The sequence below is a fragment of the Molothrus aeneus genome, chromosome 20 (assembly GCF_037042795.1).
Source record: "Molothrus aeneus isolate 106 chromosome 20, BPBGC_Maene_1.0, whole genome shotgun sequence".
Taxonomy (NCBI): Eukaryota; Metazoa; Chordata; class Aves; order Passeriformes; family Icteridae; genus Molothrus; species Molothrus aeneus.
The window spans coordinates 7,732,735-7,758,930 of NC_089665.1; the positions used below are offsets into that span (position 1 = coordinate 7,732,735).

At 42.3% G+C, this 26,196-nt stretch overlaps 1 protein-coding gene across 4 annotated transcripts in view; it reads left to right on the forward strand.

The window, feature by feature from the left end:
* The window catches only part of SPECC1 (sperm antigen with calponin homology and coiled-coil domains 1), an 85,095-nt gene that overhangs the window by 53,498 nt on the left and 5,401 nt on the right, over positions 1–26,196 (forward strand). For 3 of the 4 annotated variants that reach the window (XM_066563769.1, XM_066563770.1, XM_066563771.1), the window contains 10 exons: positions 620–827; positions 1,458–1,531; positions 1,878–2,056; positions 9,494–9,639; positions 9,829–9,929; positions 10,715–10,796; positions 13,061–13,211; positions 14,130–14,232; positions 25,322–25,438; positions 25,983–26,042. In XM_066563769.1, coding sequence (XP_066419866.1) covers positions 620–827; positions 1,458–1,531; positions 1,878–2,056; positions 9,494–9,639; positions 9,829–9,929; positions 10,715–10,796; positions 13,061–13,211; positions 14,130–14,232; positions 25,322–25,438; positions 25,983–26,042 — 1,221 coding nt within the window. Of the gene's footprint in view, positions 1–619; positions 828–1,457; positions 1,532–1,877; positions 2,057–5,509; positions 6,781–9,493; positions 9,640–9,828; positions 9,930–10,714; positions 10,797–13,060; positions 13,212–14,129; positions 14,233–25,321; positions 25,439–25,982; positions 26,043–26,196 lie in introns of those variants that run through there. The other variant, XM_066563772.1, reaches the window with a different exon arrangement.

The window sequence follows — 26,196 nt, forward strand, 5'->3', positions numbered from 1 at the left end:
CTGCCCTGCAGTGAGGCTGTGCCAGTGCTGCTCACTGAATTGGCAGCCTGCACCTTTTCCATAACTTGTTCCTAGCCAGAGAGCTCCCCCCAAACCTGGAAGCATTGATCAATGGGCTGAGCCAACAAACTGAAGCGCAGCAGATTCCCCTTTCAGTAATTCCAGATGTCCCATATTCAGAAATACACTTATCTGCAGTAGCTGGCTCTGCTGTGTGTGTTTTCACAGCCCATTGAAAATGCACATGGTAAAAGCAGCAAATTGTTAATGTGGATGAACTGATCATCAGCCTGGCCCTAAGGCAGTGATATCACTTTCATAATGTTCTACAGAAATAGAAGTGGAGATTTCTGGGAATATAATTCCTCTCCATTAACTGCAGAGATTGGTTTGGAATTGTGGTCATCATATAGAAAATTCCATTTCCTTTGCAGCATCTTGTATTATCTTTATTGCCAGGAAAGAAAACTGACATTCATCTCTCATCTCTGCTTCCTGAGACTCTCATTTTCATTGAAACTGGGTGTACACAATGCTTAAATCCACAAGTAAAGTCTCTAGTGAGTGAGATCTCCTAAGAAATAAGGACAAACTTGCAGCTTTTTTTCTTCCCTCCCAGGCTGAGAATGAGTATGGTCAGCTGAAGGAGGTGTGTGACCGACAGGCTGAGCAACTGAGCAGAACCAGCCAGAAGCTGCAGGAGAAGACATCAGAGAATGAAGCAGATATCAAAAACCTGAAGGAGACCATTTTTGAGTTGGAAGACCAGGTGGAACAGCATCGTGCTATAAAACTCCACAATAACCAGCTCATCAGTGACCTGGAAAGTAGGTGGAGCTGGAAAAAAGGATTGAAGTGAGCTTATTTGAGGGGCTCAGTTTAGGGCTGCAACAGGGAGGAGGAGGTCTGATCTTTGCAAATATTCCAGTTTTGGATATTCCCTTCTATTCATGCATAAAAGTACTATTTTAACAGAGAGTGCTGTAGATGGGACATTAGAGACAGTCTCCAAGCCTCATTCTTCAGTGAAGGAAGTAGTGCTTGTTCCAGAAATTGGAATTACTGGGTTTCTCTTAAAGAGTTTTTAGGGCAGAGCACTGGGAAGAGCAGTAAAGTCGAGGTTGCTGAGGATGGGGAGCTGCCACCTGGTGGAACCAGTGGCTGTTCCTCCCATCAGTGATCCCCAGGGATGTGTGTGCTGAGCAAGGGAATCCACGTGGGATTGCTTAAATTTGTCTGGTTTAATACCTGAAAATAATGACATATTTTAGAGGTGTTTAAGTACCAGATCTACTGTTGGTTCCATTCCTGATCATTGACAGTGTCTTCATTCAGTTTAATTATTTTAGTGGCATTACCAGAAGCAAAACCAAATCAGCTGCTCTGTCCTCCCATTCTCACTTTCACTGTTGCCATTATGTGTTTAATGAACTTTTCACGTTTTTTATCATTCCTAGGTAAAGCAATGAAGCTGGAAGAACAAAAACAAGATACAGAGAGGCAGCTGAAAGCTCTAACTAAGCAGATGAAGGTAAGGTTTAAGTTCCAAGAAAAGGCTAAGCAGAGCTTTGATTGCAATACTGGCACTGTGTTTTCCTAGAACAAGAGCAGAAATTCTTTCTGCACCCTTTAAGTTTTCATTCTCTTCACTTTGGACTTGGTGGCAATATTGGAGTGGAAAGCTTAGCATGAGTTTCTTTGGCAATAGTTTTGGTAGTATAAAGAGGCAAGTGTTCAGTTTGACCCAACACCACCTTAAAATAGGGGAAAAAATCCTGGTTGCTTGTGATCACTGCAATAGACATCAATAACTCGGTGCTCAGCTCAAGTGTGGGTGCATTTTTACAGCAGTTTGGGGTTCCCATTGCTCTTTGCAGGAGGACACAGAGGAGTGGAGGCGTTTCCAGGCTGACCTGCAGACTGCAGTGGTTGTAGCCAATGACATTAAGTGTGAAGCTCAGCAGGAGCTCCGTGCGGTGAAGAGGAAGCTGCAGGAGGAGGAGGAGAAGAGTGCCAGACTGCAGAAGGAGCTGGATGAAGTGAAGGGCAGCAACAGGTTGGTTGTTTACCATTTTCCAAGGCCAGGACTTGCTCTGTGTGCCTGCTAACACGCATGCAAACAGTGCTTTGTCAGTAACTATTTGCTGGCTTGGATGTGCATCTCGTCTGTTTGTAACTCTTCTGGCGGATTTTGTTGTCTCTTATTCTAAGATGTTTCTGTTCTTTTTCTTTTTGGCAGTCTAGTTCTGTCAACTAAGCCATGAAGGTTTTAATCAGGTATATTAAATATTAAGTAGTAACAATTGCCAATATCCTCTGATAGCTTTGCTTTCAATATGGTGATGCCTTTATAACTCTGTGCAGCTGTATTAAACCATCTGTGGAAGGATTGGCTGGGTACAGATATTCCAGAAAAGAACTTCTTAACCTGAGGGAAGTCAATGAAGAAAGACAAAGTATCACAAGCAGTTCATCAGAAATATGTGTAAATTAATTTTACTACTCTAGATTTTGCCTTTTAATCTCTCTCCTGGTAAATTCACAGCCATTGGCAGAATGGCCACAGGAACAGGGTGAATCTTGTCATTTCTTTCAGGTGAAGTAACAGTCCAGCTCTACATTGCACTTATTTGCTCACTGTTTTCCATTCAGGATTTTCCACAGCAGCTGTACAGTAGGTGGGACTAAAAACATGGGAGAGCTTTTTTGTGGAGGTGTAGGGGATCAGAATGCCTGGATTGAACAAACAGAAAAGCCTCTTTTCAGAAAATACGGGAATGTTTTTAGGCTCCAGTTTCATCAGCAGAGTCCCAAGTGGATGCAAAGAAAAGCTGTTACAGACCATGTACTCAGACAGAATGATTACCAGACAGTACTTAAGGTTCTGGGCTCTGTTTCCATTTCTAATTTGTTCTTAATGAAATTTCTGTTGTTGAAAGCAGGGTTCCTATATGAGGGTGGGGAATGATATTCTCATAGCTTCCCCTCTGTATTATTTTGGCTTTTAAGATATATTTGATAGTACTTCAAATGAATAGAAGATGACCTGCTAATTTGCAAACTGGAATATTTATCTTTCATCTATAAGGAACATGATCAGCTCTTTGGTATAAGAAGGCTGAGCTGCAAATACTCCTTTTTAAATTGGAACAGAATCCAATCCAGAATCCATACAGCTGTAGTTCCAGGAGGAATTGTTCAGACGTGTATTTAATGAAGTCAGTTTTGGCTTTTGTGTCTCCCTCTGTGTCACACACACATGGATGTGTCTGTCTCTGTGTCATGTTGACTCTGTGTAGCTTGCTTTGAGTATTACCTTGGTCATGGAGCCAGATGTGCTGTCTGCAGTGGGCAATATTGATTCTCTTTCAAAGGCAGGTAACAAAACCAAATTTTGCATCTGTCAGGATAAATAATTTAACTCTCAGAGTGTGCAAGATGTCTGTACTGAGTGGTATGGGGAACTTAATGAAACCTATGGAAATCTCTTTCTAAACAAACCAGTGATCAGCAGCTAAACACTGCAACTTTAAAGCTCTACTGACCTATGAAACAAATTCCTGAAGTTGCCAAAGCTCCTGCTGAGAGCCAGTTCTACACTTCCAGATATTTTTCCATTCCTGAGGTCTCTGTCTCCCCCAGCGCCTCAGCTTCTTTCACCCCAGAAGTTCTGGGGTATTCTCATCATCACTTTGTCAGCTTTCACAAATGCCACTGCTCACAATCAGCAGTGGATTCTGGTGCCTGTGGTGATTTTGATGTGTGCTCAGCATTGGTGGAAGCAGTTTGTAGCATGATACTTTAACAGAGCCCATAAAGTATTCCTCATGTTTGCTAATGCTGAGCAGCTGCACGCTCAGCTGAATGTCTGACAGTCCCTAGTGAAAGTTCCTTGCCTGATTTTTAAGCTCTTATTGGAAAATGTACCTTCCAAAGAGCTTGCTACTCAAAGGTTTTTGGCAAAATCTCAGCCATCTCTTGAGGGTCATTAGACTCCACCTCATAAATTCATCTTGAAGCCAATTTATCTCCTACGACATCCTGCCATTTTAATGTTTGCCTGTGGCTGCCTGAGTTCCTGCCTCCAAGTTTGATTTCACCGTTACGTTCTTCTAATCAGACAAAAAGTCATTTTTGGTTTAGGAACAGCCCAAGAACTTGCAGAAAAAATCCTGATGAGGTCATCAGAGTTCAACTGAATGAAGGTAAGAGCCTCCCAAGGGCATCTTTAACACAGATTAAATGTCTAATTCTATGACTGAGAATGTTGGGGGGGAGGTTGGACAAGCATCGACCAAATGGAATAAGGGAAAAAGGAGTTAACTTGTCCCAAGTTAGTACTGGTGAAACTACAAATTGATTAACTCATGCTTCAGGCAGTCTTCTATGATATTTTACATCCTAATTAATGTTATTTCTCTGCAGTAAAATGCAAAAGCTTACAATCCAGTGTTGTGAAGCTGTCTCCTCACAGGTAGTGGAAATGGAAGTTAAATATTCTCCATCCTTGGAGGTTTTCTAGACCAGACAGGATAAGATCCTGAGTAAAACTTTCAAGGTCTTGCTTTGACTCTTTGGCTTCAAATTGTCAAAATTATTTTGGCACTAAAGCATTTTATGCCTTGAACTAAGAACATGGAGGGAAGACAGTTGGGCCAGGAGTAGTACTTAGAGAAATTAAATCTGTAATTAGATGAGTGACTTTGTAGAATAATAAAAAAATTAACCAGATCTTCAAATGGAAGCCTAAACTGAAGATTGTGATGCATCCCACTAATTTGCGTCTGTTTTTCCTCCTAAAGTCTCCAATGCCACAGCATGGCAGTGTCACATGCTTTTCTCCTGGAAATGAGCTTGTAGTCTGTGTATTAAACCCTGCTGTCAGTCTGTATGTGCTGATGTGCTGCTCATTTGTGCCTGTGTTTGCAGCTGTTCTGTCTCACAGGGCTTTGAGAGTTCACTCTGCTCTCACAGCAAGCAAAGGAGGATGGCAGAGCAGGGCTCTCAAGCAGTGTTTGTTTGCTCCTCAGAGTTGTTTGGGGTGGGGGTTTGGGTTTGTTAGGGAGTTCCTGGTGGGTTTCTTTACATTGGATGAGGTTATTCCATCCCCTCTATTTCAAGGACCCTGAAACTCTGGCTGAGGTAGAGCAGCTCAGCTGCCTGGCTGGGTCCCTGTACCCCTTTTGAATGAATAGTCTGAAATGAGGAGAGGAAAGCCAGGAACACCACCATACCTGTCCTACTTTGATTCCCTGGCTGTAAATAATTAATTTCCTCCTATCTGAGCAACACAGATTTATTCTGTGTTTTGTTGTTGCTCATCACGTCTCAAAGCCAAATTAGTGGAGTGTTAAGGTGCTCCTTTACCTGTCCCAGCCACCCCACTGGTGTTTCCCTGGCTCACTCTAATTTAGAGATGATGGGATGATGTAAAATAGAGAGCTGTACCTCAGGGTGGGCATGGTGTGGCTTTCCATAACCTCCCCAACTGCTGTGTGTCTCTCCACAGGTGCCTGATCTCTGCCAGCTAACACAGCCCTGAAAGGAGGCACAGCCAGGCCTTGAGACACTACAGGACTTGCCTTCAACTCCCAGCTGAAAAAGGGAAGTTTCAATACAAGAAAGCACCTCTGGTTTTTTTATTACCCTGCAAAATTCAAGTGTATTGCAAAGTGTGAATGCTCAGGTCCACCTCTTCCCCATGGGCAAGAGCCTCTCTCTTTGTTTCAGAAGGCTTCTCTCTTCAGAAGACACCAGGAGGCAGAAGAAGTTCTGAATTCCTCTAAAGCCAGCTAAGCCATAAGAAGTAATCACAGAGATTTGGGGATCTGAAATAACTGAAAGCTTTTGTTTTTGGAGGAATGAGGCTATTTTCCTCAAAACAGGCATTCAAACATACCATTTTAACCTTAAGCAAAAATTAAACTGAGTGTGTATGTCTTATTTGTAAAATTTAATGGCATATACATAAATTCTCCATGTAACATTCTGTTCTATGATCTATCTCTGTGTGTCTAAATACATGTAAGAGAACAGATTGTTTATACAGACACACAGACGTGGGGACAGGTCACTGGAATCCAGCAGCAAACACGGATTTACTCAGTCATTCTCAGCTGCTCTGCTGGTTTGATTTCCACCCCTGCATTGACGAGGCACTCGCCACTGGGTGGCACGGCCGACCCGGTGCTGCTGGGAAGGGACAACCACGAGCGTGTCCTGCTGTGACCTTGCCGGGGACAGTTCCCTGCGAGGTTTGTCCTCCTGGAAGAACCACAGAAGGAAAAGAAACGAACGTGGCAAGCCCCTTGTAAACACCCTCTCAGAAAGGAGTTGTTCTCATGCCTTTAACTCAGGTGAAGTATTTGATGATCAGGGAGAACTTGAAGTTCAGCTCTGCAGCTGGAGACACCTGGAGAGAGCTTTCCGTGGATGCTGAGGAAAAACTCAGAGATCATCATCTCTACCAGGAGATTCTCACCTTTTGCTCCAGGACTGGAATTCTGTGTTTTGGCTGTGGGATTTCCGTCCTTTTCTTCTGGATGTGAAGACCTAGCAAGGGCCTGGTGTGGGAGCAGGCTGAGCTAGTGGAGAATTCCACAGGATGTCCTGGCTTTGGCATGGCCCCACCTTTGTGCCGTGCTACTGGAGTGTTTGCCTATATGCACACTTGTGTTGCCTTTCTCTGCTGTGCTGGCAGCTGTTGAATGTTGGTTTTTATGTTTAAGAAATATACATTGAAGTGCCAAATAAATGTTTAAGTGTTTGGAATTGTCTGCTGCCTGCCTTTGGCCTCTCTTCTATTCTGTGCAGCAGTAGCTTGTTGTCTCTTCTTTGTGTGCCTTGGAGTTCAGGAGGAGTCACAATGACAGGAACTGTGTCAAAGATGATATTGGGGAGTCATTATTTCTGACAATGTGGTCTTAGGCCTCCTGTAACAGTCATCAGAGCAGTTTAGAAATTTTACAAACATGAGAAGGCTGAGTTTGCCAAAAATCTTTACATTAAGCCCTGAAAGACTTGCACCTTGTTGGCAGTCAGTTGTCCACTTATTTCAAACCTAGAAAACAAAGAGACTCACTCTTGCTGTTAGAGAAAAGCTCTCTGCATCTATTTCTCTCACAGTGAATGAATGAAACTCAGCAGTGGTTTTGTGAAAGGGACTGCACGTTTTAATTCCTTTGTGGCTCCAGTGCTCTGCTTCCTCCTGGAGCTGCTCCACTTCAGCCAGCTGCATGTGCAGCATTTATCTGTGTGAACCATTCATTCTTGTTTCCAGGAAAGCATACTGCACTTGGTGACATTTTGTTCAAACCCCTCATTTTTGTAGCAGAACTTGTGTAGTCTCTTGGATGGCCTAAGATGTGCTAAGCTGAAGAAATTCTGTGCATGAGGAGGAGTCATTTTGGGTTTGAAGTTATGGCTTATCATTAATCTTTCTAGTTTGTGCTCTCTACTGTCCTGAATTAGCTACTGCAAGTTAAGCTCTTGCTGTTCTGCTTCTCTCTTAAGAAGCCCATCTCTGTACACACATGTGCATCCCCCTATCAGACAGATTTTTCTTTTTAAGGTTAAGTGCTCACCAGTTTCATCTCTCCATTGCTTGTTGGCTGACATGTGTTGTTTTAGTTGAAGCAAGTGGCTCTCAGGATTGTTGTTCTTACCTTTTATGCCAAAGTTTGCAGCAAGGGAGGCCTTGGTTTTCTGTTGTGATTGTGTTTAATCAAGGAGGTTGTTTCAGGCTGCCTATTACAAATATACAGAGGAAGATTACAGGAAGCATTCTTTAAAAAAAATGGAACTGGTTGTAACTGCAGCACTTGAATCCTCATAATGACAGAATAATGGCATGTAAATTCTCAATTGACTCTTCTGTGGCACAGGGGCTGGTCCAGTTACTCTGTTTAACATGTTTGCATCCTTCTGCAGTCAAAGGCCAGACTGAAAGTGTAACAGATTGCACTGGGTGGTTTGGGGTTTTGAGGCAGAAATTTGTCCTTCCTCCATGCTTTACAGGACTCTTGTAGCTTTTGTGGTTTGTGTAGCTCAGGTGCAGGTGCTGTCACGTGCTGATTTGTTGTTCATGCTTTATGAACCACAGAACAAGAAGTCAAGGCTGGAACTTAAGGCTAGCAAGGCACTGGCTCCCTCAGAGCTCAGAGAATCTTATCCAATCTGCCTTTCCTCCTTATTGGATTAAAGGAGAATGGAACTGAAATGGCTTTTTCTCCAGCCATCTGCCTCTGCAGGCTCCCCTGGCACACAAGAAGCTTCAATGAATTAAAGAAATAGCAAAGTCTGCTTAAAGACAGCACCTCCTTAAGCCCTGCCAGAAATAGAAGCTTGAGTCACTCTTATTCTCTTATTCACTGACACCCTTTAGCCTTTTTCATTTTCTGATGGCTAAAGGGAAAGGCTCTGACTTCTATTTTTGGCTCACAGAAGTTGTTCCACCCCATAGGCACTTTCTGGATGGAGTCTTCCAGGCACTTTATGAAATAATTTCTGGGTTTGTGTTCATGCAGCTCTTGGTGTGTATCAAACACTGTAAATACAGGGAGGAGTGGTGATAGCTCAGGACCTGCTGCTCAGCAGCTCATGTGCAGGTTCTGAGCAGATGGGAGAGGTACAAATAATCTCTTTTTACATTGCTAGACTTTATTTGCTTGCAGCTTTCCTAAACTAAAGCTAGGTAATTGCACTCCAAGTCTACCTGAGAAATACAGGTAAGTCACTGAGCAATGTCATGTAAAATACTTGACTAGAAGCAACTTTCACTGTGTGATTATATTTGATGTTTAACACAGCTCTGGGCCTTCCTGTATGAACTCCTGTAAGTCCAGCACCTGATCTTGACTTCAGAATTTCTTTTCAAAGGAGTAACTTCTTTATCCTTCCTCTTAAAATATAAAACATTTTCTATTTGCTTTATCTGTCTTCATTCTAGCCATTGGATTTTGGCCTTCCTGTGTCTGCTAGGATGAAGCACTTAAGAGTTTACTCCCTGCATAAGTGCTTATGAATTGTGATTGTTCATTTATTTAGCAGATGTCTCTGCTGATAGGTTTTAAGTGTTGAGTTTTTACTCTGAAGTGTATTTGTCTTTTGGTTACTTTCCTCACTATAAACTGAGAGCCACAGCAGCCCCTTGGCACCTATGCTGTATTGAAAGCCCATCTTCAGGGAATTATTGATAATTACTCAAAAGTCTCATCAAACTGCTTTGTTTTTCCTATGAAAATCCTCCTTCCTGTGTGAGGCTTGGGAATGGGCATGAAATGGTAAACAATGCAGAAAAGTTTGTTAGACTCAGTGATTTAGTGTTTGCCAAGCACTGCAAAAAAAAGTACCTGAATATTCTAAGAGTGGTCCATGTTTTGGGCAATGCAGTAAAACCTGCTCATTGTTGGATTTACCTCACTATCAGTAAAGACCTTGAATCTGTGCTTGCACTTCCTGCTGGCCCTGACTTTGCTTGGTTTGTGCCTTGCAGGCTGGCAGCTGAAGAGGTGGATTCTCTGGAGTCAGACACAGCCAGCCGCTGGCAGGGGGTCTGCCTCAGCAGAGCATCTCCCACGCCTCCAGAATCTGCAGCCACTGTGAAGTCACTGATAAAGTCCTTTGACTTGGGATGCTCAGGTATTTGGACATTGTACTTTGCAGTAAAAACATTTCTAGCAGTGAGCAGTATCTGCTTCTTGCTCCTGGATGGGTGTTTTCTGTCAGTGCTTGGTACATAAATATGGAATGTCACAGTGGTTCCCTGATATGAAAAGAGACTGATAGTTGGGTTTGAAATCCAGATGTTTCCATGGTTTTTCCTTGCAGGTAGCAGTGGACAAAATATCCCAGTTCACAAGGTGCCCAGGAGCCCTCTCAGTGGAATTCCAGTGAGGACAGCCCCAGCAGCTGCTGTTTCCCCAATGCAGGTACAAGGAGCTCTTCTGTCCTTGTAGATTGAAAAGGGGTGGATTCAACAGTGCTGGCTCCAGCATCTGCTGACAGGGGGAAGGGGAAACTCATCTGTTTGTTTGCTGTGGAACATCAAATGCTGTGGTCCTAACAAAAAGGATCAAAGTGAGTTTGTCTGGCCTTCAGCTTAGAGGTCTTGGTGGACGGATGTGAGCTCTGGAATCCAGTTCTGAGCTTTTATCACCATGGACCAGAAAAGAGGTTTCAGTTATTGGGGGTGAGATAGAAGAAACATCACACTGAACTAGGGAGCTGGCACATGAGTTGGGACACAAGGGATTGAAGTTTCCAAGATGTGTGCTCCCAGTTATCCAGTGAGGTCTGGGAACTGTGTATTGATGCCTGATGATGGGATATTCATTGAAAACTGCTGCTGGGGCTGCAGAGACAAGAATCCTCATGACATATGACTCAGGGTGTTGGGAGCAGAGTCAGGGTTGGGAACAGGCATCCTTACTTTTGGTTTGTGACTCAAAATTGTTTGGCAAGAGAAAAATCATACAAATAGAAGTGTGAAGTAGTTGAGGAACCAATGTATTACCAGATAAAATATTGTCCCTTTGTCCTTTTATTTTTCACAGTTATTTACCCAACTCTAGATGCAGCTGATACCCTGCTGAAAGGTTTCTATATCACTCTGCATGCTTTGTGCTCTTGAGATAGCAGAAACTTCTTTTTGCTCACCTATTTAAGCATGATGGCCAATACTTCTTCAGTTACCTTTTGCACCTTTGTTTCACAGAGACATTCTGTGTATAACAATGCCAAGCCAGCCAGCAAGGGCATTGCCAGGCATGCAGACCTGTCAGACCTCCCTCTGGCAGGTAAGTTGTGATCAATGTACAGACACTGCCTCTTTCTGTTAACTAAACTTGTTATTTACTGTTGGCCTCAGCCTGAGCCATTTTTCCTCTTCTTACGTGGTCAAAGTGCCTCCAATATCTTTGTTTTACAGAGCTAATTAATTTTGTTGTGCTTCTATTCCCATCTTGATCATAACTAAAAAATAGCTGATTTATTGTGGTTTGCCAACACAAACTCCCCTTCTTTGTTCTGAAGGATCCATGGCACCTCTCTAATCCACACTGTGGAACTGGAGAGGGCTGGATTTTGTTCAACATGTATGTCTCTGGAATTAGCCCAAAGCACTGTCTTCTGAGGGTTTATTTGTTTTTAAATTGAGCTTCATTTGAAATACATCAAACATTTCAGATACTGATGTGACTGTTTTAGGAGCAGTCATATTTGGGCTGGAAATAGTTTGTTTTGAGAGTTCTCAAGAGATGAGTTTGTTTTCATTTCACACTTTGCTTTTGTTCTCTTGTCATTTAATATTCTTTCCTACCAATGTTTGTTTCCCATTTTCTCTAGGCCCTTTATTTTGATTATCTGGTCCTGAATGTAGTTGTTGCATTGTAATCAAAGTTAATAACAGCAGATTCTTGAATTTTTAAGGACAGATGAAATGTTATATTCCTGTAGTGAAACTGCAGGAAAGGACAAAAAAAGCCCCAGCAATCAGTCACAACTTCTTGATGGCTAGACTCGATTTTCTGCCATAGTTTGCTAATACAGAAGAGAAATTAGAACCTGGCTAAGCAAGCAGAAGTGTCTGCTTCTGTCTAGGGAAATGGACAGGGTTTATTTACTTGCATCACTTGGTTTCCTGGAAGTCTTGCATGAGTGTGTAGATCCCAAACACAACATAAGACCTTTTTAATCTCTACCAGTTTACTGTAGAGTGAAATAATGTATCAGCTATGTAATATGATGCCCGTCCTTAACAATAAATATCCCACTCTGGGCCATGGATAATTCCTGTTATTACCCATGGGCAGTTCTGTGAAATCTGTTAAAATCAACAGATATTTTATAAGCCATTGTAGGGTAAAAATTTATGGCTGCTTATCTAACAAGTTCCTATATTTACAGCTTCTCTTTGTACCTGGATTTAATTTAGTTCCAATAATCCATAGCAAAGGCTTACTCACTGTAAAGCTGTAACAGCTCTGGTTCCAATCTAAATAATCCTAGAAGGCAGTTGATCCAAGCCCTATGCAAACAACACTGAATCAAAAATTATCCCCAAGGAAATTCAGAGTGAAGTAGTCTCCATAATAAAAATCTTCTGGCTGATTCCATCTGACCAGTGTCACAGCAGGGTTCTGTGATGTCCCCAATGTGACCCAAATGTTACATATTTGGAGAGGAGCATGGGTTACTTTACCCAGAGCTGGTCTTTGGTTGTGATCTTTGAGAGTCAGAGATTTCCTGGCTCCATCTGGACCTTCAAGCACCCAGAAATAAGTTAAAGGGAGCTGAAGCTGAGGTAAGAAGGAATTCACACCCCAGTGATTGGCATTAATTGGCAATTATCATAGGGATGGAACTGAAAAAGAGATGGAAAAGTTGTGTTCCACATTCAGTAATTTCTGATAACATGATGTGCAGTCCTGGCTTGTTACATCACTTTTTATTATTAATTATTATTACTATTTTTTATATATTGATATGCAGTGATTCTCTTTTGACTATATAACAATATATATAACAAGTACATTATATAATTTACATAATATATGTAAGAAAAATACAGATGCATCTGCTGTGAATATATTGAGCCTTCTCAAAGTTGTATCAGACATCATGAGGAGTAAGTGCCTTTCCCTGGGCTGTGCTCAGAAGACAAGAGGCTTTCTTGCTCTAAGTCTGCTAATGGCAGAAAAGAAATCCTTGTACTAGGGCTGCTCAGTCATCTGGTGAAGATATCTGTGCTCAGCTTTTGAACCTTGGAGACTGTAGATTTTGGTATTTCCCTTCATTCACCTGAGGCCCCTACCCCCCAGCAGGAGTATCAATCACAGGAAACCAGGCAGCCTGTACTGTTGAAATCATCAAAGCCATTCCTTGTTGTGGTCACCTCTAATCTGCTCAAGGTTTCCTAGCCCCATGTGTGTTTAATGAACAAATGAGTACATTTGTTTAGAATCAAAACAACAGACTCCATATTGTGTGCTGGGGTGGCAGGACAGTGATTAATCAAATTCTTCAGGCTACAAATTTGACAGCTTTTTTTGAATTCCCACAGACCTTCTGAAGGGGAGGAATGAAGAGCTGAAACCAGACCATTACCTCCGCAAAAGCCCCTCCCTGGAATCCCTGAGCAAACCCCCCATGGCCTTCAGCAGCAGGATGCTTTCCTCCACCCCCAGCTGCCTGAAACCCCAAAGCAAACTCAGGTATCAGCCCGATTTCCTGGGAAAAACAGGACAGCCCAACAGCATTACCTTGGAACCAAGATAAATGTTTTAATCTGGAGGATTTAATCTGGATGTTTTAATCTGGAGGATCTCCTGTCTCCAGGGCAGACTCTGCTGGCTGGTCTTTGGGAATTACCAGGCTCTGTTAGATCAAGATATGAAAATTCAGATTGTAATGATCTTTAAAAAGGGAAATGAGGATAGCAAGCTTTCAGGAGCCACTGAGTTGTGCACAAGAATTCCATCATGTGTACATGTGGTCAGCCCTCTTTATCTTACTGTCATTTTCCATGTTGTGGTGAGCTAAAAACCAGAGACTCTGGTCCCTGAGGGATGAAGGAAATTTGACACATAATTTTCTTCTCTCTTGAGAAAAAGCATACATTTTCCTCTGATCTCCACCATTATTTCCACCAATAGAAGCTGTAGAGCGGAGACAATGTGGGTGTTTTAATTGTTGGCCTTTAAATGTTCTCAGCTTTCACACTTTTCATTTTATTCAAGAACTTGTTTTGCAGCACCTCAACTGGGTGTGAATTTACTGTTACAGATTCTTTAAGCAGTTTCTTTCAATTTTACATCTAAATCCTAGTTTTCAATATATAAAATAGATTACTTGAAAATTGTACAAGCAAAGCTGATGACAATAATAGCAGAAATGTTTGGTTAGCACACACCACTGCCTATCCACAGGTTCTGTTTTTTCAGCTCTTCATGTGCAGTGACACCACCTTGTGTAAAGGAAAACACTAATTGCAGGCTCCAAAACCTAATTCAGTTTGGTTTATGTTCATGTTCTGTGCTGCCATTCTGCTGTGTCATACAGATATTAAACAGACTAAAAAATTAAAGAGATTTCAAGTGTATTTATTGTCTCTCCCTTCTTCCCTGGTTTAGTGTGGAGAGGAAGGACCCCCTGGCAGCCCTGGCCCGGGAGTATGGGGGTTCCAAGAGGAATGCTTTGTTGAAATGGTGCCAAAAGAAGACTGAAGGTTACCAGGTAAGAGAGTAGGTACCTTTTTACTTTAATCACTTTCCTATAGTATGCAGTAAGCAGTCACTTCAAAGAAATATGAATAATATTGTATGTTGATTTTTGCATGTTTACTTTTGTGGGCTGTTTCCATCCTCTTCATTCAGATTCTCCTGGCATTGTTGCCCTTTTCACTGTTAGAAGTGTTCTCTGAGCATCAGCCTGTAGGTTTCTTTCTCTGATTTACACCCAAGTTGAATTAAATGTATTGATTTTAGAAAAAAAAGGACGTGGCTTTGCAAATATAGAGGCCTGTGTGACATCTCAGGGTAGGTATTAAAGTCAGAAGAACCAAAGCACAATCACAATATTGATTTATGGTGAGAATTTTGCCTTTCTATCTTCACTGCTTTGTTTAGGGGAATTCTCTCTTGGACATTCTTCCTCAGCCTCTCATTCCCATTGCACTCTCTGCTGTGCATTCACTAACTCATCATGAACTTGCTTTTCCCAGCCCCTTGCACTCCCATGGTAGGGCTGATTTTGAGCTCCACAGGGAGTTTTTATCATTCTTGAGTACAAGAAATGAAGAACGTCATCCTCCTTCCTGCCTCAGCCACTGCAAGGGTTGGATGAGGTAATGAGCTCCACAGAGCAGAGCCCTGATGACTTCTTTTCCAGAGATAACACCCCTGTCTGTGAGGCTTCATCTGTGCAAATTCCAGGATGATCTGTCATTCCTCACGTGGAGCCAGAACCAGGGGGAAGTTGGGATGCAAACTCTTTTCAGCCCTGTGACACAGCAGAAGGAGAGCATTAAAAACTTGCTGCTTGGCTGCCCACCTTCTCTTTTGGTGGCAAAATGTGTGATAGCAATTCCTCATCTGAGCTGGGGGGGAAGAGGGGGGATTCCTTTCTGTTTAAATTATGATTTCATTGAGCAGTATGGGCAGAATGGATTAGAATAATTGATATTCCCAGTAGCAGCTACTCCCCATGTCCCAGATTCCCTGAGGAAAGCTGGATGAGTGACCTAGGAAGGTGTCTGGGGATGAGACCTGGGGACCAGCACACAGGATTCCACTTTTTAAATGCTTTAATTCATACAAAACTTATGCTATAGATAGGATTCTTCATCCTGCTCCTGGCAAATACAGACTCACTTAGTTTAATTTAGTTTAAGATCAAGTCAAGCCATAAACTCTCCTTGCATGGACTACAGTGGGAACATTCCCTGGCCTTGAACTTCAGCGTGTTCCCCAGGAGGCAATCTCATAAAATAAACCAGGGACACCGAGGGGAGTTGGGGGAAGTGCAACACAAATTAGCAGTGGCCCTGGAGGGTTTTGTTTGCTTTTTAAAAAAAGAAATTGCATGAGTTTACAGTAACTGAAGGGAAACATGAAAGCATCTATGTTTCTGTAATTGACTATGTCAATTCTGAGATCCTTATTTAAACAGTGATTTGATATCAGAAAGATATACATACTGAGAAAAAATATTGAGAACATGAAAACAGAATCACTGGAGTGAAAATAAAGTGGGAGTTCAGTTTAAGGACTAGGAGAAAAGCATATGAAAATGGGATTGCATAAACTGTGGCATGATAGATCATATTATTTCAATTGTCATGTTTTGGTGCCCAGATTAATGTTATGTGGCATTTTGGCCATTGATTCTGAATAACTATGCAGGGGAGGTGCAAAAAATCTCAGTAGGAGCAAGAATTGTGGTGAAATCAGGCTTTGGACTCAGTGTCTTTGTGCAAAACTTTGGTGGAACAGCTCCACCTTAAAAACCAAATCTAATGTATGGTTCCCTATAAGAACTGTGCAGTGGCACAGGCTCTCTGCTGCCAGATACACAATTCTGCTGTTCCTTCTGCCTCTCCCAAGTTCGTTGACATCATGGTGTGTAATGTAGGGCCATGAGGTGACCAGGCTTGAGAAATGCTTTTGTGGCTCTGAAACTCATTTACCACAAATACTTTAAACCACAAAGCCTGCTGAGAGTAAGCTATTTGTGTTAAAATAGCTTTTTCTCTGTTGTCTTGTGGCTTTTTTCCATCTATTTAAAAAGATGATACATCCTAGCAGCATTGTGAAGCAGGAACTGGGTGCCTCTTTTCCAACAGGCTGGGTTCCTATGAGCTGGAACTCCTGGAAGCTGCTGAGAGTCATTCTTGTTGCATTATCACCTCCCATAATCATGTCATTAGTGACTGTGGTGTCATTTAAGTGCCCTGATTCTCTTTGCTCTCTGTGGAGACCATTTGTCAAGGGGCCAAACCTCTCTAGATTAAAGCCTATTGCCATTCACAGACGTATTGTGAAAACACAGAACTTTAAGAGGCACTTAACCCATGATCATTAGAATTGAGGATTATTGTTTCTGCCACACATGCTCTCTCCAGAAAGGAGAAGGAACTGCCACCATGTTAATGAATATGGAACTATTTTCATGCTCTTTTCAACCACTACACACCCTTCCTGTGGCTCAGAGGAAAAGAGGATCTGAGAGTGGCTCTTTCCTCCAATATATTTTCTTGGTTATTCTTTTGTTCAAAGGGATGTTTGGTTTAACAGGACCTATTTTGCATCCACCACTTGTTGAAGATCCTCCATCTCTTACAGTAAAGCTCTGTGGTTGTTTCATACAGAAGAATGCTAAATAGGAGCAGACAGGGAATGTCCTAGAAGTGATAAAGGGAAATGGCAGCTACCTCTGGAAATGTTTGTATTTCATGTATTCTTGATCTGTGTTTTAAGCCATTGCATGGGATCACCTCCCTATGGCAGTGTCAGTGCATCAGCTGTGGATCAAGGCCGCTCTTCATGGAGCACAGATACAAAAGCTTAGGCAGAAAAATAAAGCTGTTGCAGTATTTGCTGTTTGTCAAGTAATTATAGCAAGAGACTGCTCTGCTGGTGGTTTGGCAGTGGATGTAATATAAAGCTCTTTATCCTTTGTGTTCAATTTAAACTCAGACTAATACCAGCTTTTTGTTTACGAATTTGTGGCTTTCTTTTTCTCGCAGGAATTTGCATTTCTTTTCTCGTTGTGCTAGGCAGTATTTCCTCCAAATCCTCCTTGTTCTCAAGCCCTATGCCATGCTGTTAGCCCCTGCTTTTTCTGATGCTTTTTTTGTCTGATTTGCTGGCTGGATGAGATCCAGCATGGATTAGGTGTGACCCAAAGATGGACATGACATATTCCCTTTGGTGAGGTGGTCATGGGACCATTCTCCTTTGGGAGAGGGACTCTGCTGGGACACACTGCCAGGATGGCAATTTTTGGATTGCTGATGCATCAACCAGGTGCATTCCTGGGGTTGCACTTTGTGAGGACCTGCTTTATAGGACATCCCAAAGCTCCTTCATGGCCAGTTGTACTTTTAACACGTCTATATTTGAAGGTTTCTTCTTTATTCTGGAAAATAAGGGCTCTTTTTAGAAACAGGAAGTTTGTTACTTCTTTGTATGCCATTAGTGTGAGTAGTTGGCATTTTCTGTCTACTGAAGCATTAACCTTTTCTAATTGTCAGCTGAGAACTTGACCTCACTGGCATCATGTGGGACTGCAGAGCTGTGTAAATAATGTAATATATATATATATATATATATATATATATATATATATATATATATATATATATATATATTATAAATGCTACCACAGTCCCTCAGGGTTGGTACTCAGGCTGGCAGTTCCAGCAGAGTTGATTCTTCACCAGAATTAGAACTGAATGGGACAAAACCCAGGATCAACCTCTGAACCTGGTCAGAATGTAATACCTGGGGCTTGGCTTGCTCAAACACTTCCTTTGACACATATATGATGGAGCTCAGTTTTAAAGCCTTGAGAATCCCAGCACAGCTGTGCCTTGTCCTGAGGAAATACAGGAGAGAACCCAGTGGTTTCTTAATCACCAGATGTGCACCCAGGATTGGTGTCTGGAATTAAAATGCAGTAGCCAAATCCTGGCATGTGAGGAATAACCAGGTTGATTACCAATGTAATCACCCCTTCTCAGTGATGCCAGTGGACAAATGTGCTTCCCCAGTGGAGCCAAATAACTTGAGCCAAGCTCTACCTTTTTTCACATAGAGGCCTTTATCCTTTAAACAAACACAAGTCTCTTGATTGGAAGGATAAAATAAATGCAGCTCTCTCAAGCATAGCTTTCTATCCTGCTGGGTCATTTTAAAAATAGCATTTACATTCTGTCCATCCCAAAGTCCAAGACACTTCCCTTGTGTTGCCTGGATGCACTGACAATCAGTGAAAACACTGAATTGATTGGTCACCAGCTGGAACAGCTCCAAACTGGGAATTTGACTGGCAGGGAGCTGGCCCCTGCTGCTGGTCCACCAGTAACCTTTGGTGGTGGGACCTCTGCCCACCTTGTCTCCATCCTCCACCCTGAGCCTGCTGCAGTCTGCAGCCTGCCCCTCCACCCAGGAATTCCAGGGCATGCCCAATCTCTGAATTCTCAAGACAGATAATTAAAAAGAGCTGTGGGAGCAGCCAGTGTGGTCATTAGCAATTCTGCACCAGGGCTCCAGGCAGGAAGTAGCTGTGCTGCTGTCTTGGACACAGAGTGGAGCTAATTCCTCCCCTCCTCTCTCCCTCCCCTCTTCCCCAGAGTATCTGTGTGGTCCCTGAGCTGTGCTGCTGCATCTCCACTGCTGCAGCCTTGGGAATGAAGGGACCCAGCCCAGTCTGTTTTTTCTCTGTGGCATTCAGCACTGGTGTCATTTGTTGGAGCTGCTGAGAAAACTGATGGAAGTGGGAGTTGTGTGGCAAGCAGGGAGTTGCCATTCAGCAAGGGAGCATAACAAGGGGAATTCAGGCTGAAAAGAGACATGCAGAGCAAAAATCAGAACTGGTCAATGTCTAATTGGATTATTATAAGAGGGGGCACTCCTTAGTCCCTGCTTTTGGTGTGTAATCTACCTCTGCAGACAGAAGTGACTCCTGCTCTGCCTTCTCTTGGAGTGTGACTGGTGGAAATTACAGAAATACCACTCACACTTGATAAATACCTCTTGTCACCATTACCTCATCTCTGAAATGACCCAGACACATCCATAAAATTGCTTCTGCCTAGACCAGCTCTCATTTGGTCCTGTATGTTTAACAACCAACCATCTCCTTGTGAACTTGGTTTTATACATTTTCTGTCTCTCTTGTGCATAGCAATAAATTAAGACCCAAACTGAGGAATATGTACAAACCCCTGTAACTTTACTAACCTTTAGTGAGACCTTTGAAGTAGGTGACTTTTAGTAATGAGGATGCTGTTATGGGGTTATTTGCATTCAAAATAACTCAGATTAATTGCTAGGAAAGCTTCAAATTAATCCACTGTGTGTTACATGCTATGCCAGCAGCTACTCTCAGCCTGTGTTCACTAGAACTTGTTTTCTTTATAAAAAGTCAGTCTTTATGTATAAAAATGCAAACAAAAGGAGCAGTAAAAGGCACCAACAGAGCTGTTTGGCTCCTTAGGCAGGTTGGTTGCTCACTGCATGGTTGCAGGGATGGTTTCAGTGTCAGTAGAATCTTGCCTTGCAAGCAAAGGAAATAGGAGGCTACATAATTACTTTATTATCTTTACTGTCTCTCATTTGCTACTACTTTCATTTTTCATTGTCATGAAAACTTCAGCCATTTCAGCACCACCTCTCCCTTGTAACCACAATATCAGAACTAAGCTGCCTTGAAGAGGTCCTGAAACACAGGAGGAAAGAACTGAGTTTGAAGAGTGCACAGATTGTTTTGGAATGGCTCTAGAATTTACTCTGAACAATGTCTGTAGGACAAGTCCTGTCCAGATTAGCTTGTTTTAAACACAGAATTTTAGAGAGCATCATTCCACCTATTCTTGCCAGTCTGCCATGGGTAGGAAAGTTAATATAGGAAAATTGGATCTGCCTGACTTTTTGGTGTCTTCTCTGGTTTTTGAGAGGGAAATAGTTGGGAACTGAAACATCTTTATGTAGGATGCATAATATCCTTTTAAAATTTCCTCTGTTTAAATGTCTCTGCTCTATGTAAATTCTATAGCAAATTGGTGTTTGATGCTTTTACAAAAAAAAAAATACAGCCATAAATTCTCTAATATCTTGTCTTTGCTGAAGAGCTCATTAATTCACACTTACTGAAGCAAATGATGAATGGTAAACCCAAAGCAGCACCTGTGGTAACAGTGGAGAAAGAAGCAAAGAGAGCCTAAAAATGTGATGGGAAGCAGGGATTCTTTATAAAAAGAAATGCAGTAAATGGCATGACTTTAAAAGAGCTGGCATCAGTTCCTTTTCAGTTCATAGTGCTGTTATGACATGATTTAATTGCATTTTCAGAGAGCATTTTGTGATCTGAGCTCTGCTGTTCCATGCATGTGTAATCAGCAATAAGATGCATGGCTAACTGACATGCTGAGAGAAGCATTAGAAATATGGATTATGGGATAAAACCACAATATTTTAAAGAAATTTAAAGCAATTGTTATGGAGTCTGCAGTTGGCTGGGCCATTTGAACCAGGGATATTAATACAGGCTGGAGGATAGGAGGTCACCTGGCTTCCTTCCCAGTCCTGGCTACCCACTTAATCTCTGTGCAATACATTGCTGGTTTGATTTCTTTTAATCACAAGGCATTACTTCATTTTGTATTCCATTTAAGAGAAAAAGATTGGTAAGAGAATTGAAAAAGCTTCCTGGTAGTAGATGGACTAAATGTGATGTACAAATCACTTCAGACTTGCAGCTCCCCATTGAAAATAGCTGTGTGCAGTTGTCATCTGGGTGTACCCTGCAATTACAGAAGAATCCAGGCAGCCTTTAATTTCAGACATTCATGCCTTTCATCCCTGTTAACTGGACCTTACCACACTTCTCATTCACCCATAGTTCCAGTAGATTGCCCAGATGTTTCATATCTTTGCTGGAGCATTTCAGATGAACTGGAGTATTTTGCTTGTTTTGGAGGCTGAAAGGAGCCATCCTTCCCTCATGTTGCTTCTTAGGAACTGTTCAGAACTTGCCCAGTGAGAGCCTGAAGATTCCTTTGAATAGAACTTCTTTGGTTGAACCCTGTTAACCTGGCCCCAGCCAGTTAGGGTGTAATAAATCAAATTAGAGCTGCATTTTGTGCAGCTGTTGTTAAAGATGGGTAGGTTTGGATCCTCTTTGGAAGTTGATTGTCAAGGTACCTTGATCCATTTTGCTTTAGAAAGGTCAGAGTTCAGATTTGCAGAGCTGTGGCTTCTGTTCAGCCATGTGTTTAAATATATCCACATAAAACCACTGACCTGTTCAAGAGGAGCTGTGGGGACCTGGGTAGTGATGAGCCACTGGAGGGAAGCTGCTACTAAAAACAAGGCAATTGAATCTATTTACTCAATAGATTTATTTTCAAGTATTTAATTTTATATTCTGCATGGGCTGAACCTCCATGATCAGATACTCTGGCAGGTTCCTGGTGTGCCATTCCATCCCAATAACTTGGGAGAGGCAGGAAGGGATGCTGGATGCTGAGAGAATGGAATAATGATGCTCAGGTTGTATTTCTTGCAGGCCTTCTTTCTCAGAGTTCCAGGCTAGCTTCAAGCTGATTCATGTCTGTAATTGATAATTCTGGCTCTCAGGGAGAAAATTATGACTCAGAGCCATACTGTGGGCACAGTAACACGTGCATAGTGGGAATATCTTGTATCATGATTTTAACCTACTCAGACTGTAATGAAGAGTGCATGATATCATTGTTGCTTTTTGCTTGGAGTCAAAGATCGAGTGAAATCTAATGGGGTGGTGGTTTTTTCCTCAGACAAACAAAGGATTGTTTTTAGTGAGAACAGATCACACAGATTTCCCTGGGTGTCTTTAGCAGGGCTCTCCAAGGGCTCTGTTATCTGCAGGAAAGGTCCTGTTCCTGGAATGGGGGGCTAAGGTCAATCACTTCCAGGTGTTTTGTGTCTTTTAGGCTTGACCTGACACTGATGTCCTAGATTGTACATTTGTTACCAAATAACATTGCTGGATATTTCTCTTTTTTTTAAATTTTACCTTAATGTTCATAGAAACAGACCCTTCTGGGCACTCTGGTACTTTGATAGCTATGCTCCCTGGTGTGCCTCCAGATCCCAGTGTCTGAACATTCCCAGTGATGTAGAGGAGTTCACTTGTGAGCTTGAAGAGAATTTAGTGTTTCCACTGATTGGTGACCCTGCAGGAGTGCTGAGGACAAAGCCTGGGCTGCCACTGACCACAGGATGTACTGTGGCCATATGACAGCAAATTTTTCCTCCTTTCCTGATAAATGCTGCAACTCAGTTTGATCTGAATCCCTGCTCCATTTTCCCATTTCTCCCTGCACTCATTCTGATGGCTCAGAGTGTTGCCATCCTTTCTGGGTGTCTCATGAGAAGCCACATGGAGTTTTTCAGAGCTTGGGGTGGGGGTTCTGCTGTGAGCACAGTGGGACACAGAAATCACCCTCCTGCAGCTTGGGGTTGTGCATTAACAAGCAGCATGGACACAAATAGCTCCCATATATTCAGGGGCTGAATAGGGAGAGAGGTGTGGCAGCAAGACTGAGACAGGCTCTGCTGCCAAAATAATCAAGAGAAGGGAATAGTTTCCGAGGTGTTCATTCCATAAATTGTTTTCCTTTTTTTTTTTTTTTTAATGGCTTCAGGGGAGCCAGAGATCTTCCGAGAAATCAGAGTTGTCTCTATTTTGACTTAATTTCTCTTGGTGTGGTGGAGTGGGGAGGTACTACAAATAAAGCTGCAGTGTAGCAAAACACAGATCACTTTTCATTTACCATGTCCTTATATCCCAAACTGAAAAATATCTAACACAGAAGCCAAGATGAAGTGACAGGGAGAGGGGTTTGTACTGTGTATGAAATGGAAATGCATTTGTTTAGAGAAAAATAAACCAAAATTCATTGATTCTTGTTAGATGTAAAAATGGAACTAGGTGGCCTTGAGTATGCCTAGATATTTTTTATTGTACTGTGAACTGAGTAGTTGAGCTGAACCTTTGAATGTTCGTTTTGGGGTTGCATTTAGGACAAAAATTCAGATTTTAGTTCGTTTTGGCTGTTGATTGTGGCAAACCACTTTGCAGCAGATTTCATCTGTGGTTCAAACATGGTCAGCAGAATCCCATCCTTGAACTTTTGCTTGTTTGTAAGCCTTAGATCCAAAAGTTACTGAGCATGACTGGCTGGACAATGCTGTTGGGGAGGTGAGGATTTTTGGACCTAGTTTTGGTGTAGACATGAGCAGTTCTTATGTGTAGATATTGTGATTTGGGAAGAGAAGAGCTTTAGATGTATTTAAAATTGCAAAGGTAGATAAAATTATTAAACTGATTCTGGGATAGTGAAATAGTGTGAAGGAGCAGTTTTGTATCTCACATAGTAGTGAGTATCTTTTAGTATCTCACACATCTCATAGTAGCATCATGAAAATGAGGATAGATACAACGTTCCTACACAATAAGCTTTCCCTTTTTGTCTAGTCCTGTTGCATAACTAAGGCTCTGTTTGTTCCTGTTTCCATGGCCTTTGGGAAAGAGGAGGAACAACCTCCATTTTCCATTTCCATCCTACAGTATAAAATGAGAATATTGGCATTTGCTGATAAGCTATTTGCTGATAAAACATGTTGGCCTCAGTAAAAACACTTCTGTAACTTGGCAGTCAGTCCTTTCCCACTAACTGCAGATTGATAAATAGAAAGGAACTTGTTTGTCTGAAACTTCAAGAAAGCAGAATAATCCAGCTCAGCCAATTCCATACACACAAAGTTGAACTTCCAACTAAAAAGTTGCAACTTTATGGAATAGCCAATGCCAAGGCAGCTTTCAAAGCGAAAATTTTTTTTTTCTTCTGACGTTGTTCAGCCAGTGCCTCATTTTTGCGTTGTCTCCACTGACAGATGTTAATAGAGCCCTACAATGTGGTGGCTCGTGCAGTGTGGGGACGTCAGCTCTTTCTGAGCCCATTAGAGTTGTAGATTTATTACAAAGTATTTTAACCTGAAATATTCTCTACTGCTTCAATTTGAGTCATGTTTGGTTATGGACATTTATTACTAACTGGAAATCGTATCTGACTGGACCAAGTCCAGGTTGGATAACTAATCAGTGAGGCATCAGGAGCAAGGAGCACATGCTGAAATAATTCCTGTCTGGGTTTTAGTGTCTGCATCAGCTGTTGTATGAGAGATGCAGTAAAAGCCTTGTCTTTGGGGGAGTCTTGAAAGAAACCAGAAACCAGCTAACTAAAGAAAATGCAGGGGTGGGGAGTGTGAACAGAAGCTGAGCACACAGGAGGATGTGGCTGCTGAGGGGGGTTGGAGGTGGCTCCACACCTGCAGGAGTGTGGGAGAAGGTGCAGCTCCACCGTGTCCCAGAGCCCCCCTGCTCCAGCAGCTCTTGCTCTGTACCAGTTCACTGTTCTGTTTTTAGCTGCTGTTTGCAACTACAGCTGCAAGACTCGGCCATGGGAATTCCTGAGTGTGCTGGTATGGCCAGGCAGTGCAGACAGGAGCATCAGAAAGGTCACCTTGTTCACAGGAGCAGAACTGGGCCGTGGGCCTGTTTTAACTGCAGCTGTGCCCCGTGAGAGCATCCAGGGAAGAGCCCCAAGTGCTCTCTGTATCCCCAGAAATCTTGCTTTAAAGGAGTTCTCTGCAGATGGGCTGACTTTAAAATACCATCTTCTGTTTCTGTAGTCACTACAGCCCCCATGGTTCTGGACCTCAGCTGTCATGAACAGGGAAACTGGGCTTGCTCTGTGCACCTGAGTGCAGCCTTGTAGTAAGAGATGTGGCTGGCAAAGAACAATCCAAGTGTCTAGAAACAAGGGAAGGAAGTTTATATTTGTCACATAAACTCCCAACTCTATTAGACTATTTATTTCTAAATTTTTGTTCTTCACCTCCCTCCTTTTGGAGGTGGCAGTGGTGGGAGTGTCACCACAGATATTTCTAGCTCAGCTCTGGGGTTTTGTTCCATAGCTGCATAAAAACTATTGTTTGCAGATTTTTTTTATTGTTGTGTAGCACTGTTCAAGGATGACTCATGTTTTCTCTTACAGAATATTGACATTACCAACTTCAGCAGCAGCTGGAGTGATGGGCTGGCCTTCTGTGCTCTCCTGCACACATATTTGCCTGCACATATTCCTTACCAGGAGCTCAACAGCCAGGACAAAGTAAGTTGTGGTGTACATTTGCAGAATTCACGGTGAACAGAATGGATGAAAAGGGGAAGGAAATCAACAGTGAGCTCCCAGAAAGAAATGCAGGGACTGCTGGGTGATGAAACAGTGACAAGTTGGCTAAATCCAGTGAGTGCTGCAAATAAACACAAAGACAGTATCCATCACAGTAAGAATTATAGTATGTACAAGAATGCTTTATATTAATTAAAACCTTTGCAGAAACCTTTTACTCATAGTAAAGACAGAACTGTAGTGGTTTTTTTTCCAGTTGTAACCAGTTTCACAACAACCTATTTGTCAAAAACAGAGGGTGTCACTCAGGCAGAAGTAGATGAGCTGTTCAAAGACAAAGAACTTGTGAGTGAGTAAGATCAAAGAAGAGTGAGACTCAAAAAACAGTCTACAGGCAAGTATGGAATCCAGGGGTTTAGTTTTCAAATACACCTGCTCATTTAAACTTACTGGGTAACCAGATGCAAGGAAAGGTTCAGGAATAGTGCTTTGATGTTAATCCTTTTGAACTTTATTTTTACAGAAGAGAAATCTGCTGTTGGCATTTCAAGCTGCTGAAAGTGTGGGCATCAAACCCAGTCTGGTGAGTAACCTTTGAGCAAGGGGACATTTGCTGCAAACACCGTTCCAACACCTTTCCTTGTTGCCATGTGGCCAGTCAGTGACCTTGCACTCAAAGTGCTGGGGAGGGCTGCCCACCATCAGGATGGTGTTAGGAGAGCTTCCAGAAAGAATTT